Below are 14,871 nucleotides of genomic sequence, written 5' to 3' on the forward strand. Positions count from 1 at the left end.
CCTCCCCTTTTCATCATACCACTGCATACTAATCACTTGCTATATACCTGCGTTACAGTTTAGTGTTGGTTTGAAAAAGTTAATGCGAAGAGACAGAAGCATACAGTAAGCATATTTATCATTTAGTTTTCATCTCTGCATATGAAAGGCCAATATAATGCTTGTATGTATGTATATATACTTAAAATACTTTCACCAAACCTTAAAATATTAACTCGTGTGTGCGTATAGAACCGTTATAATATAGGTGTGTCTTCCCTCTCATTTTACTGTTGTCAGTGCCCAAATAATGTGGATATTTGTGTTTTATAAATACCCATCAGGTAAGCATATACTGCTTTCACTGTGGAGAATCCCACCATATGCTGTTTGTAGACATGGTGCTTCGGGACATGGTTTAGTGGTGGACTTGTGCCAGGTGGCAGGACAGTGCCAGGTTAATGGTTGGACTCGATCTTAAGGGTCTGTCGTGGTTTAACCCCAGCCAGCAACTAAGCACCATGCAGCTGCTCACTCACTTCCCTGCCACCCAGTGGGATGTGGGAGAGAATCAGGAAAAAAAAGTAAAACTTGTGGGTTGAGATAAGAACGGTTTAATAGAACAGAAAAGGAGAAACTAATATTGATAACACTAATAAAATGACAATAGTAATAATAGAAGGATTGGAACATACAAATGATGCACAATGCAATTGCTCACCACCCACCGACTGACGCCCAGTTAGTCCCCAAGCAGCGATTCCCCCACTCTCCCCGTTTATATACTGGGTATGACGTCACATGGTATGGAATACCCCGTTGGCCACTTTGGGTCAGCTGCCCTGGCTGTGTCCTGTGCCAACTTCTTGTGCCCCTCCAGCCTTCTTGCTGGCTGGGCATGAGAAGCTGGAAAATCCTTGACTTAGGATAAACACTACTTAGCAACAACTGAAAACGTCAGTGTGTTATCAACATTCTTCCCATACCGAACTCAAAAACATAGCACTATACCAGCTACTAGGAAGACAATTAACTCTGTCCCAGCTGAAACTAAGACAGGGTCTTTTCCAACTTAAATGATTCTATGATTCTATAACTAAGGTTAACCTTGGCTTCTCATTTCAAGCGAACTCTTTAGTGGATTTTATGTGCAGGCTGCCTGATCAGGCAGAAGTAGGTGAGGCTTTCTTCAGACAGGTGGAAGATGCCTTGTGTTCACAGGCCTCACTCCTCCTGGGGAACTTGGGCTGCCTGATCTGCTGTAAGGGCAGCACAGCAGGGTACAAGCAATCCAGGACATTTCTGGAGTGCGCTGGTGATAACTTCTTGGCATATGTAAATGAGGAGTTGATGAGGGAAAGTCCTTTGCTGGACCTAATACAGATGAGAAAGAAGTGGTTGGAGATGGGAAGGTCGGGGGCAGCCTTGGGTGCAGTGACTATGAGATGGTGTGATGATAGAGTTGACGATCCTGAGAGGAGGGAACTCAGTAAAAAGTGTAGTCACAGCCCTGGCCTTCAGGAGAGCCTGAAGACATGTTTGTGGATCTGTTTGGAAGAATCCTGTGGACTACGATCCTGGAAGAGAGATCCAGGAGAGCTCATTGACTTTTCAACGATCACCTTCTCCAAGCTTGAGGATGGCATATCGCGATGAGCAGAAAGTCAGGCAAAAGTGGCAGGAGGCCTTCATGGATGAACCAAAGAAATTCCCACAAAGCTCAAACAGAAAAAGGAAGCATACAGGAGGTGGATGGAAACAGGGTCAGGTGACTCAGGAGGAATATAGAGATGCTGTCTGAGCATGTAGGGTGGGATTAAGAAAGCCTAAACCCAACTGGGCCTGAATCTGACAGGGAACATGAAGGGTAACAAGAATGACTTCTACATAGATAGATCAGCAGCAAAAGGAAGACTAGGGAAAACTTGGGACAACTGCTGAATGGGACACAGGAGCAGGAGACAGGGAACACAAAGGCTGTGGTACTGAATACCTTTCTTGCCTCTTACTTTACTGATAAGATTTTTCCCTTGGGAATCCCAGGCTTCTGACACTAGTGGGAAAGTATAGAACAAGGAAGACTTACCCCTCAGTAGAGGAGGATCAAGTTAGGGAGCATATAAACCGCTTGGACAAGGGAGCTGGTGGGTTGCATTTGTGAATGCTGAGGGAGCTGGCCTATGTGATTGTGAGGCCACTCTAGGCAGTCTCTAAAAGTTGAGGGAGACTGGGGGAGGTTCCTGAGGACTAGAGAGTGAATGTTACTCCTGTCTTGAAGGGCAGGGAGAATCTAAGGAATTATACGTCTATCAGTCTCACCTCAATCTCTGGGAGGATGATAGAGCAAATAATCCTGGAAACAATTACCTAATATATGAAGGACAGGAGAGTGGTTAGGAGTGGTCAGTGTTGATTTTTGAAGGAAAAATGATGCTTGACCAATCTAACAGGCTTCTACAATGAGATGACTGGCTTGGATGGATGAGAGGAAAGCAATGGATGTTTATCTTGACTTCAGCAAGGCTTTTGACACTGTATCCCATAATATCCTCAGACAAACTGTTGAGGTGTGGGCTAAGTAAGTAGACAGTGAGGTAGACTGAAAACTAACTGAACTGCCAGGCTCAAAGGGTTGTGTTGAGCAGCATGATGTCCAGCTGGAGGCCAGTCACTAGCAGTGTACCCAAGGATTGGTACTGGGACCAATACTATTTAACATCCTCACTATTGGCCTGTAAAATGGGACAAGGTGTACCCTTTGTAAGTTTGCAGATGATACAAAACGGGGAGGAGCAGTCAATATACCAGATGGTTGCACTGCTATTCAGAGGGACCAAAATAGGCCGTTAAGAATCTCATGAAGTTCAACAAAGACAAATGCTAAGCCCTATACCTGGGGGAGGAATAACCCCATGCACAAGCAGCACAGACTGCCGATAGATTGGCTGGAAAGCAGCTTTGCAAAGAAGGATATGGGGTGCTGGTGGACAATGACTTGACCAAGAGCAAGGAATATATGGTTGTGGCAGAGGAAGTGGCCAGCAGTGTCCTGGGATGCATTAGGAAGAACATTGTCAGCAGGCTGAAGGAGGTGATCCTTCTCCCTCTACTCAGTGCTGGTGAAGATGATAGCTGGAGTACTGCACCCACTTCTGAGGCTCCGCAGGACAAGAGACATGGACATACTGCAGCAAGTCTAGTGACATCTGAGAAACTGATTAAGGGCTTGGAGTATCTGACATATTAGGAGAGGCTGAGAAAGCTGGGATTACTGAGCCTTGGGAAAAGAACGCTCTCAAATAGCTGATGGGAGGGAATAAAGACTGATCCAGATGCTTCTCAGTGATGCACAGTGACAGTATGAAATGCAATAAGCACAAGCTGAAATTCAGGAAATTCTATTTAAGCGTAAGAAAAAACTTCATTTACGGAGGGTGATCAAACACTGGAACAAATTGACCAGAGAGTTTGTGGAGTCTCTATCTTTGGATATACTCAAAGCTCAACTGAACACAGTTAGACTCACAGAATGGTTGAGGCTAGAAGGGATCTCTCGAGTTAGCTTGTCTTGTCCAACCCGCGTGTTCAAGCAGGGTCCCCTAGAGCTGGTTGCCCAAGATCACATCCAGATAGCTTTTGACTCCATAACCTCTCTGGGCAACTTCTGCTGTTCCTTGGTCACCCTCACAGTGAAGTGTTTCCTGATGTTCAGAGAGACCCTCCTGTGGTTCAGTTTGTGCCCGTTGCGTCTTGTCCTGTCATGGGGCACCACTGAAAAGAGCCTGGCTTCATCTTCTTTGCACCCTCCCTTCAGACAGCTGCACACATGGCTGAGATTCCCCCGGAGCCTTGTCTTCTCTAGGCTGAACAGTCCCAGCTCTCTCAGCCTTTCCTCATAGGAGAGATGCTCTAGTCCATTAATCATCTTAGTAACTCTTCCCAGTATGTGCGTGTGTCTCTTGTGCTGGGGAGCCCAGAACTGGACACAGTACTGCAGGTGTGGCCTCACTGGTGCTGAGTAGAGGGGAAGGATCACCTCTCTCGACTTGCTGGCAGCACTCCTCCTAATGCACGCTACACTACCGTTAGCCCTCTTTGCTGCCAGGGCAGTTTGCTCACTCGTGTTCAACTTGCTGTCCAGCAGGACCCTCAGATGCTTTTCTGCAGAGGTACTGGGTAACCTGCTGTAGAGCAGGGGTTTGGACTAGACTATTTCCAGAGATTCCTTCTACCATCAACTATTCTGTGATTGTGTCATTTTAAGCAGTCTCACTTAGAACTTAGGCCTTTCTGGGGCTGAAGAAACTCTCTGCCTTAAAGTTTCTGGGACTCAGTTGTAGTACCTAACTAGGAAGCAGCTTTCAAACAGGGCCCCTATCCTTTTGTTGTCAGATTTTAGCACAGCTCATTCAACTCCTCAACTGCTATATAATTTATTATGGAGCAGGACTGAATGCAGCTGCAGTGGGAGTTGCCTGGCTGTGTGACTACCTGTCTCAGGTGACCTCATATATTCTCCAACTTGGGACACTTTCTGCATAGGGCTCATTTAGGACCACTTTTCTAGTAATTTAGCATGTCCTCTTCCCTGAACCCCTGCAAAATCCATCTGCATCAATATATGTTTATATAGATAGGTATATAATACCTTTCTTTTGTAGACTGTTACAGCTTTTTCTGCTGGAGTGCAGCTTTTTTGTGTTCAGAAGGATCCCTCAATCTGAAAGGCATACAGCAGTACTTCAGAACTGCTCTTGATTGCTTGCTTATTTATTTTTATTTGGGTGTGGTTTTGGTGTGGTGGTTTGTTTTTTTGTTTTTTGGGGGTTTTTTTTGTGATGCAAGATTTGTTTGGTCAATAGCTAGATGATTTTCCTTAGAGAATAATTCCTTTATAGTGAATGTGCTGTTTTGGGATACTCTTCCCGTCAGCCAGTGTACTGCTATACTTTGTAAGTGTTCCTTACCTGGGTTTCTGCATGAGTGATGGAGCTGAAGGGTGTGTGTATTGCTGTTATACCCTTCTATGGGAGTATGAGGACTTCTACAGCACAGGCAGCCCTGCAGCTGTTGCTATTCAGAAGGCTTGTCACTTATCACTGAAGAAAGATCTTCACAAGCTATGTGTCTTGGGACCTACAATGAAGATAAAATAGGAAGAGTGGAGGCTTTTTAAAAAGTCCTCCCAAGCTTTGGTGTGGCAGAAACTCTCCATAGTTGTCCAATGATGTCTCTAGGGATGAAATAGGAGCAAGAAGATTTTTACCAAGTTTTTTAGTAGCCACAAAAGACAAGCTGAGCTGTTTTCTAAACTGCAAAGTCAGATTGCACATTCTTCCAGAATGTAATTGAAATGTCTTGTTACATAAGTGTGGTCTGTTGGTGCTTTTGGAGAATTATCGTCTTTACTGTGTGAACTATACAAAGGGTCATGACCTGTGTGGCTACTACCCAAGTTATTCAAGTCCTCCTGCTCCCCAGTCACTCAGTCTCATTTTCTATTTGTATTCAAGCGGTACCATATAGTCCAAGAAGCATGTTGTCCATTTTTGATGTTCTGCTTTCATTGCTCAGAGGTAAAATGGAACATTAATTAATGTATCACTTCATGGCAAACTACACAATTACTAATTGCACTCCAGCATGCAGCTCATGTACAGGGAGTCTTTTCCCACAAAATTGTTCCCTTTGTCTTAAATGTTTTATAATTTTGGAAGCTAAGTCTTGCCTTTAATTGCTGTGTTCATGGGGCTGCACTTCTAATACTGTAAAAGGCATCAGGTTGTACATATACAGTCTTTCAGCATATGAACTGAGAATCTAGTGATCAATTTGTCTTCCTCACATATGTGGCATTCTTTGTTTGCAGAAGCTATGTGGCATTAGAGTGTTATAAGGAAAAGCTGGATTTTTTTTTTTTCTTTTTATTGAGCTATTTGAAGTGAATAAGCTGACATCATTTCACCCTCCTGGTTTCTTCTTTTTCTCAGGCTGGCCTTACAGGTCCTCTGCAGAAGGAAGAGTTGCAGTTGGGAGTGGATGCTGCTAACAGGGCAGCACAACAGTATCAGCAAAGTAAGGATCAGCAGAAATTACTGCAGTAAAGTGACCATGGATGTGCTCAAAAGGATGAGACAGCACAATATTTGGGTGTATGTGGGGATAAGTGAGGTCTCTCTCAAACAGTTATGAATGTTCTTCTAAGTACTTCATGGCTGTCAAGAACATTAAAGAGATGGTTGCCCTGATTATTTGTAGTGTCTTTTAGCCAGCTGTTGGAATACTGCTGGAGATAACAGCATATAATTTGAAATATTAAGAAACATAGAACTTTTGCATCCACCTTAAATAATTTCTTTTTTAGAATGCTTGTATGAGTTTTTGTGCTCTGGATCTGTGAAGGAAATCTGGATTGATCCATGAGGTGTGAAAACTAGGTTACCTGCTGACCATTGACATAAATCTTACTTGGTTTGAGCTACAGAACCTTTAACTGTTTCTAAATATCAGGTAGCAAATACAATGCAGATAGTGATGGCTGATTGTTTTTTGATTGATGCTTCTGACACCATGCAGAGCTCTTTTGTGGAGAATAATGTTCTGTTCTGGCTGTGCAGGAGCAATTAGTTCAATTTGTAATAGGTAGAAAGGAGACTACTAGAGATCCAGGGAGAGAGGGTTTAGAATACAAGAGGAAAATAGTAAATGCCTAATAACTAGGCTAGGAGGCTACATTTGAAGTACCTTACTTGTTCAGCATGGACCTTGGCATTTGTTTACCTACTTGTGCTCTTTTAAAGTTAGCCACCATGTACCTGCTGTAGAGTGCCTGTTTCTGCCTTGAGCAGGATAGATGTAGACAGGAAGAAAAAGTTGCTACTACTCATCCATCCAAAAATTGCAATTTTGAGGCTTCTTACTGTCAAAGACAGAAATGGTGAAACAATCCTTTGATAAGCAGGCAAAAAGGTGAACTGTTTTTAAACATGAGCTTTATTTTAAAGAAGGCATTATGTATTTTAGTTGTCTGCAGTAATGGAAGACTAACTGGGGAAGTATGGATCAGAAAGTTTCACTCATTCCCTGTAGCTAAGGGAATTATTCTTTTTTTTGTTAGGTAGCTGATTATTGAGTAGAACAGCAGCTCTCTTATTACTGGGGACTCAATTGTCAGCCTTCCTCATTCTTTATGCTACATCTTTGAACTTCTAGGGCTGGCAGCAGTAGCCAGAATTAATTCTGCAATTCGAATGGGTGATGCTGAGAAGACTGTGGCAGAAATGATGAATCCAGAGGCCCAGTTACCAGAGGTTTATGCATTTGCTGCAGATCTTTACCAAAGGGAGCTGGCCACCTTGCAGCAACAGAGCCCTGAAGTAAGTATCACATTCTCTCTTATTTCTGCAAGTTGGTATGGATCACTTGGTCTACCTTGTCTGTTTTGTTAAATGTGTTTTCTGGAACAAACCTGTCTTGAGTCTTCATAGAACTGCTTTGGTGTTCAGTCTGTTCTCATGTGAAGTTTAATCCCTAAATCTTGAGACACTTCGTCCTGTAACGTTCTACTTTAATCTCTTATTTGGTGTTCTAGCTTTATGATACTCATCTTTCTACTTCTATGTCGTAAAGATTGTCCCTTTGCTTTGTTATATGTCTGTTCTGACAATGACTGTTCTGTGTGCAGCAATAGTTTGTAAAGAGCGAGTGGAACTAATTTGTTGTCCTCTTTGTATGCAGGGTAACCTCACCCATCCAGAATTATCTGTTGCTGTAGAGATGCTGTCTTCTGTGGCCCTGATTAATAGGGCTTTGGATTCAGGGGATGTGAATACAGTATGGAAACAACTGAGCAGTCCTGTCACAGGGCTTACAAACATTGAGGATGAGAACTCTCAGAGGTGGATATTTCAAGGAATCATGTCTGTCCTTGACGTTGCTTATATTCTGTGACTTTTTGAATTTTTTTTTCCTCTTACGCTTCACGTTCTTTCTATGTTATTTATTACAGTATTGATTTTATCTCCGTTGACTCTTGCATCTTGTTTTTGTGATTACTGTTTCTTACTGGTCTGATTTCTGTGCTGTCTCTCAGTGCTTTCTTAGGGATTTCACATTAAAGCTGTGTTGTGGTACCATTAGGTTATCACTAATACACCTGCTGTGTTCTTTGCCCTGGACCCTCATTCAGTGTTTTAGTGGTTTTGTTGATTATTTCACATTTGGGCTGACCATTCTGCATGCAGCCTTTGCTCTTTCTTTTCTTCCCCCTTTTCATATTTGTTCCAGTTTTAACCCTCATGCTACCTCTTCCACTTTCTGTACCATTCTTGTGCAATTCTCTCATGTGTTCCGTGGCCAGCTTGTTGTGATTGTGATGTTTGCTGGTTTTGGTCTTTGTTCTTTGCCAGATATGTCGATGATTTGATGAAGCTGAAAGCTCAAACACGTGCAGAAGGAAATGAATTTATCACGTGGAATGATATCCAGTCATGTGTTGATCGTGTGAACATAGTTGTGCATGAAGAACATGAAAGTAAGTTTTTCTGCTCGATTCATGCTAGACTCATAAGGAGTGCTAAAATTAGGTGCATGTCAATACAAAAAGTTATTGATTGTCTTGTAGTTGTCATACGTTAGATAGCTAGGAAGATATTAGTTGTGAGCAAGACTTCGTAGTCTGTAATATAAAAGGCTTGATAGCAAGACTGTTGATGGAGAGATCAGGCAGGCAGGAGTGTTTGTGGTGTTGAAATCAGGATCTCCAAACAGTTTATTAATCCTTCCAATGCAAATTTCAACCCTTTTTTGATAACAAAATGCATTGTCTGCCGTCTGTGTCTAGGATTAGTCTAGAATCTTTTCTAATTTTGCTTCCATCCCTCAAATTTAATGAAAACAAGTATTACCAAAATCTCCGAGTTAATTGTAGCCCAGTCTTTGAGTACTCGACCCTCCTTGCTAATTTGCTGCATTCAGCAGAAGTTACTTTTCTTGAAGTCTTGTTCTCTCTTTGGCTGCAATCTCTGCCCTATTCAGGTTTTCCTCTTCTCCCTTTTAGTCCTTCTTTTGAATGTGCTTTGGCCTTTTTACCTTTCCAGTACTTAGTGAAAGTTCCACAGACTCAGTCCAGGATCCCCCTCTACTCTTTATCTGTGGGTAATCTGACCTGCAAATGCAAGATAAGCTACCCATCTTTGTGTTGATGACTCTCGGATGTAATGATCTGTCAGATGCACTTCTACAGTGGGTGACGAGCTTGTATTAACAACAGAGAGATGAGTTTATTTCCAGGTCTTAGTCCTTGAACTCCTGGCTGTATTAACATTACTTCCAAATTACAGCTTCTTTGAAGATCAGTAGTGCAAATACTGCATCAAAGAAATAGGCTTTTGCAGTTACTTTGATTCAGTGATAAATCAACAGAGATGCCCCAAAAAAGTTCATTCTGAAATGCTCTCTGTGCAACAGTTATGTATTCAAATGTTTTTGCTTAAAACATTTGATACATTTTTCTTTTTTCAAAGAACATTTAATTATCTCATAACTTTGATGCCATTCAAATTCTAAGTCCAGATATTGGGACCCAAATCTCAAATTAGAGGTGAAATGGAGAGTGCTGATATTTTAAGAGGTTAATTACTTTGTTTACAGTTAGTTCCATCAGGGAATTAGAAGCTTTTATTTTCTGTTTTAACACTTTGTATGACCACTAGTTGTTAAAACCAGTATCTATAAAAGCTGAAATGACTGATAACTGGCCTTCTGACCATTAGAAGAAGAATATCCCTGCAAAGCTGTTGCCTTTTAATATGAAATATCAGTAAAGTGGAAAAAAAAATAATCCCCAATTGGAAAATATGCAAAACCCCATAGAAGTTATAAGTGTATGCAGCGAGTACCAAAACTTAAATACTCATGAAGGAAAAAATTCCTGATGCAAGCTGAGAAATGTGAATGGATGTTAACGTAACTTCTATGCTGCTTCTAGTTCTGCATTCTTTTTCATTTCTACTTTTTAGTAATGTTTATGTTAATAAGTGTCTTTTAGCAGTGATAAAAGACTGGGATCGAGTGTAATGATGAAAATTTCAGCCAAACAGAAAATTGGATTAATTCTCTATTCTGTAATACAGTATTAGTTGACTTAAAATCCAGAGTGGAGATAGAGGAGTCCTTGAAAATAGCACAATTAAGCAAACTTACTCTTAAGTATATCCTTGTGAGTTTCTGTATCAGGTGGTTTAATTTTCTATTAATTTTCTTCAGTTTCATTAAGGGACCATAATTTTTGGTTATAACCAGTGCTGAAAACCTCCTGCATATGCAAGTAGCATGACATTTACTTTCAAGCCATTTTTGTAACATTTAGCTCCAAGCCTTGGATAGTAAGAGGGGAGAAATTTGTCACAAATGTGGAGGTGATGATAAAGTTTATATTGTACACTGAGACAAACAGGTGTCTTCTGCCACTTGTTGTGTAGTTGGTGAGTTGTGTTTCACCTTGAAAAGACTTTACACTTTAGAGAGGGTAAATTTTAACTTAAGAGCCTGCTATCTTGATCTTGTTTCCTGGATCTCCAAATAGACACTGGGTTTCCTGTTTGGGTCACATGAGCAGATTTCTTGAAACCACACAAACGCAGACACACACTGGTGCACGCACACACCAAGATGTTAGTTTCTTAGTATCTTTTCTATGTAATAGGTCACAGCAGAATTCTAGAAGTTCGTGTAGTCCCAGCAACCTGTTTGTTATAACACTTCTTTATCCTGTAAAAAAAGGTACAGAAAATCCTGTAATGAGATAAGCTGTTCACATGGGGAATTTCTTAATTCTTCGGTCTGCTTCATATATGCCCTTATGCAAGGACACTTTTTCTCTCCTGTCTATAAGTAAGTTAAATTAGTCTGAGGAGGTCCTCAAGGCATATGAGCATATATTTTTAATTTCCCCTATCCTTGTAAATACTTTCAAATTAAAAAATGCTTTCTAGTGAGGAGCTGTAACATATTGCTGTTTCATGGAGTAGTCTTGTCATGCCCGTATTAGCAAACTAATCAGAGAGAATTACTACTTACATTCTGTGCCCTTTCTTAAGTCAAACAGTTACCATATCTGCTTTTCGACAGAAACGATGCTATCATTTTAGTGATCCTGGTTCTTGCAGCATCCTCAACGTATATTTTTCCCTAGTATCTATTCCACTCAAGTACCACCTCTTCCCTAAGATGTTCTGTTTTTCATATAAACTTTTGTTTTGTGATTCGCTTTCCTGTGTAGAAGAAAAATTCACAATCTTCAGATACATTAACCAAAGATGGAAATTCCCACATGGAGCTCCTTACTTTCTTTTGGTTAAAAGATCTTGTTCTGCACTGATGAAACCATGATTTGAGTTGATCCTTCTTTAAGCAGGGAATTGAATCAGGTTACCTCTAGGGTCCATCTCAACCTAAGTTATTTTGTGATTCGCAGGAGATGGGTGCTGTAGGTAGGGCATGTATGATGTAGACTCTGTTTGCATTTAGCTAACTAGAAGATATTTATTTTTATTTAGCTGAATGGTAAATTTTACTGTACTTGACCGGCATCCACATCTCTGATAATACAGCTAATACTACATATGTTTAGTAAAAAGAGTTTTCTAAAATATGAAGTTACTGTATTTTTAAATGGTATCCCATGCAAATCTTTAGCTTCCTGTGAAAATTTCTTTCTAGAGAAGCAAGAACCTTGGAAAACTGTAACCTATGAACTCTGGCCATTTGGGCTTTGATAATTCTCTTCTAGCGGCTCTGAGCTGGATGTCTGAGGACTCAATTCTGTCCCTGCATGTGGTGTCCCTGAATGTTTTGGGGTTTTTCTGTTTGTTTTTTTGTTTTGTTTTGTTTTTGTTGTTTTTTTTTTAATTGCAGTGCACAAGCATTATGACTACTTTAAGGTAGAGAAATAGTCTTGCTTTCTTTACCAGTAAATAATCTTTTCTTTTAAAAATACTGCAGTTCTCAGCCAATACCTGGTTTAGGAAGGACCAACTGCACTTTTCTTCTGAAGCAATGCTTATGATTATTGTTGACCAAAAATGGAACTTTGTATTTCTTCCCCTGTGCCTTCCTCCCTAGGGATTTTGGCGATTGGTCTTATCAATGAAGCTCTGGATGAAGGGGACACCAAAAAGACTATTCAAGCCTTACAGATTCCTGCAGCAAAATTGGAGGGTGTAGCCCCAAAGGTAGCACAGCATTACCAGGATACACTACTTCGAGCCAAGAGAGAGAAAGCACAGGTGAGTGCAATTAAATGCACCTCTTGATAGCCCATTACACAGACGTAAAGGTTTTATTACTGGTTCCTGAAAGCCAGGAATCAAACTGGAAGTGGAGAGCTGGGCATTCTGCATACCATCAACTGATCTTACCCAAACAGTTTGGATCTTTCTGTACTAGAGAAAGAGGTTTGCAGCCAGACCATACGAATCTTCACGAACTACAGAGATGAGTATAAGGATATTAACTGCACGAGATGGCTTTCTGCAGCTAATCCCAGGTCCAGAATGAGATATGTATCTTGTTTACAGAGAAATAATATGCCTCATCTGTTTTTGCAAGGAGACCATGTTCATTTTAGTTCTGGACTTCTGAATGCAAGTTTCTGCAAGCTTAAGTATTTTTTTAGTGTTCTTTGTTAAATGTAGTCATAGGCATAGTTATATATGGCAAAAAGAAAGTTTCTGAAAGTGGAAAAACCTGTTAAGTGATAAATTAGAAAAAAGAAATGAAGCAAAATATATGCTGCTAGCAAAATGCATACTGATGCCGGTTGTTCACCTGGTGACACTTCTGTTGCTAATAATTTTTTGAATGGTAGTTGTCCATCTTACTAGCTAAGGACTTTGACCTACTTGTACATAGCTGCTGCTTTCACTGACTAAATGTGATGGTGAACATGGGAAGAGGAAGAGCAAGTCTTATCTTACGGGTTTAGGAAAGAGGATGAGAGTGCACATATGTGTATGCAACTGATTTTTGAGTAGCGTGGATGTGATACTGATTTTTTTTTTCTCATCTATTTACAAAGTAGCAGCAGTAGTAGTAGTAGCATGTCTCTGCTTTCAGTGGCTTGAGAGTGGTTTGGCGCTTTTTTTTTCTGCTGTGGAGCTCATTGCTCTAATACCAATGTAGAATTTTGCATAGAGACTAAGATCTAGATTGTGTTGAACACTGATTTCTTTTTATTATTAAAGGTAAACACATGTGATGGTAATAGCTGAAAACTGTACACATTTCTGATGAAAAATCACTAAACTGCTTCCCCAATGGCCCTGAAAGGGTTAATGTTCCTCAGGAACCCATTTTGTGCTGAAGCATTTCCTCCCGCTGAGTCAGAATGAAATAATCGTCTCTTTTTAGTGTGGCTTAAGCTTGTGCCAGGCCATGCTGGTAACTTCGCAGTTGGTGTGAGATTACCTTATTTAGGCATATGTTCAGTTCAGGGCTTCTCCCAGCAGTATGGCAGTAATTTCAGAAATTGAAAGATCATATTATAAAGTAACATTATGGGGAAAATAGTCACTATTTGAAGTCAGCTGTTACTTACTAACTAATGATTTCTGTACCTTGGGGCTGAGAAGGATTGTAGTTCACCACAAGATGTTGTTCAGTTGGTTATGTGAATGGGGAGTGCTGTATGATGCATGTTTTTCCCGTGATGAGTAGAGAGGGCGAAAAACAGTAGACCCTGTAGTATGTTACACCGTGCGTACCTTCTGGAAAGCCTGCAACAGTAAATCCACAGAAAAGCATGGGATGGTTTCGGTAGTCTTTGGGTTGACTTCTGCTGGTAGAGATTACAGTAGAGGAAGTTGTTTCTTTGATTATTCTCCCTCACTTCCTGGACAGGAATTTAGCTGTTGCCGGTACTCTTGTGGGACTATCTGGACTTTCAGGTGAAACCTGCCTGTGAAAGACATGATAGTCTCTTGAATGAAGTATCATTAAGCATGTCAGTTTCGGACCTGCCAAAACAGGGGGGAAAAATGTGGAGGGCATGTAAAGAAATGTTCATTTTCAGTCTGGCCCTAGAGCTCCTGAACACTGTAAATAGTGGCTCTTGTGCAGTGTGATTATTATTCCATAGCAGAAGTGAATGTTTCCTGTGTTCTGCTTGTATGACGAGTTGTCAGAAGGGTGGCAGTTGTGTCTTAGCACTTCTTTCAGTAGTTACCTACAGGAAGCAACAGTGGGTGGGGAGAAGCTATGCTTGGCAACTGCTGGATCATTGTTCTTTATGTATATTTTGGGACTTGCTAAACACTTGTATCTTTCCTCTTCTCAAATTTCTTCATGTAACATTAGTTGATTGGATTTCTTCAAATCCCAGCCAAAATACAGAATACTGTGTGATCACTGCTCCTTGACGAGCAATCTGTTAAAACTAAGACTTTGAAACGTGGCTTTGACTGTTGTGCATGTACACGCAGCTACAATATGTACAATGCTTTTTAGTTTGCTGGTTTGTACAGGTTTGTGAACTTTTGTGGACAGGGACAAGAACAGCCTGATGTGGCATTGGTTACCTGAGAATTTTTAGCTTCTGCGCGCAGAATTGTGTGCAGCTCTTTGTTCTAAGAACTCTTTGCAGCCATGTTCTGTTGAAGGACTAACTTGTGTTCCTGGAAAGTCATGTCCTCTTAGCAAGTACCGCTTTAGGACTAACCACTACTAAGTCCTTGGCCTTGTGTTCTCTTTGCTTATCAGAGTGATTCCCATTGACAGAATTTCTTCTTTGTTCTGTTTCCTGAGAAGAGTTTTTGACTTGGAGGAGGTATTGAGTCTGGTAATGCTATAGTAGTCTCTGCTAGTCAAAAACACACGTGATGTCCTTGTGTTGCA

The 14,871-nt window shown here is 40.9% G+C and overlaps 1 protein-coding gene across 2 annotated transcripts in view; it reads left to right on the top strand.

Moving 5' to 3' along the window:
* The window catches only part of IQGAP1 (IQ motif containing GTPase activating protein 1), a 76,929-nt gene that overhangs the window by 35,454 nt on the left and 26,604 nt on the right, over positions 1–14,871 (top strand). For both annotated transcript variants that reach the window (XM_030013329.2, XM_030013330.2), the window contains exons 11-15: positions 5,970–6,054; positions 7,192–7,355; positions 7,717–7,877; positions 8,388–8,512; positions 12,103–12,266. In XM_030013329.2, coding sequence (XP_029869189.1) covers positions 5,970–6,054; positions 7,192–7,355; positions 7,717–7,877; positions 8,388–8,512; positions 12,103–12,266 — 699 coding nt within the window. The remainder of the gene's footprint in view (positions 1–5,969; positions 6,055–7,191; positions 7,356–7,716; positions 7,878–8,387; positions 8,513–12,102; positions 12,267–14,871) is intronic.

This window comes from Aquila chrysaetos, chromosome 5 (genome assembly GCF_900496995.4).
Source record: "Aquila chrysaetos chrysaetos chromosome 5, bAquChr1.4, whole genome shotgun sequence".
NCBI classification, from domain to species: domain Eukaryota; kingdom Metazoa; phylum Chordata; class Aves; order Accipitriformes; family Accipitridae; genus Aquila; species Aquila chrysaetos.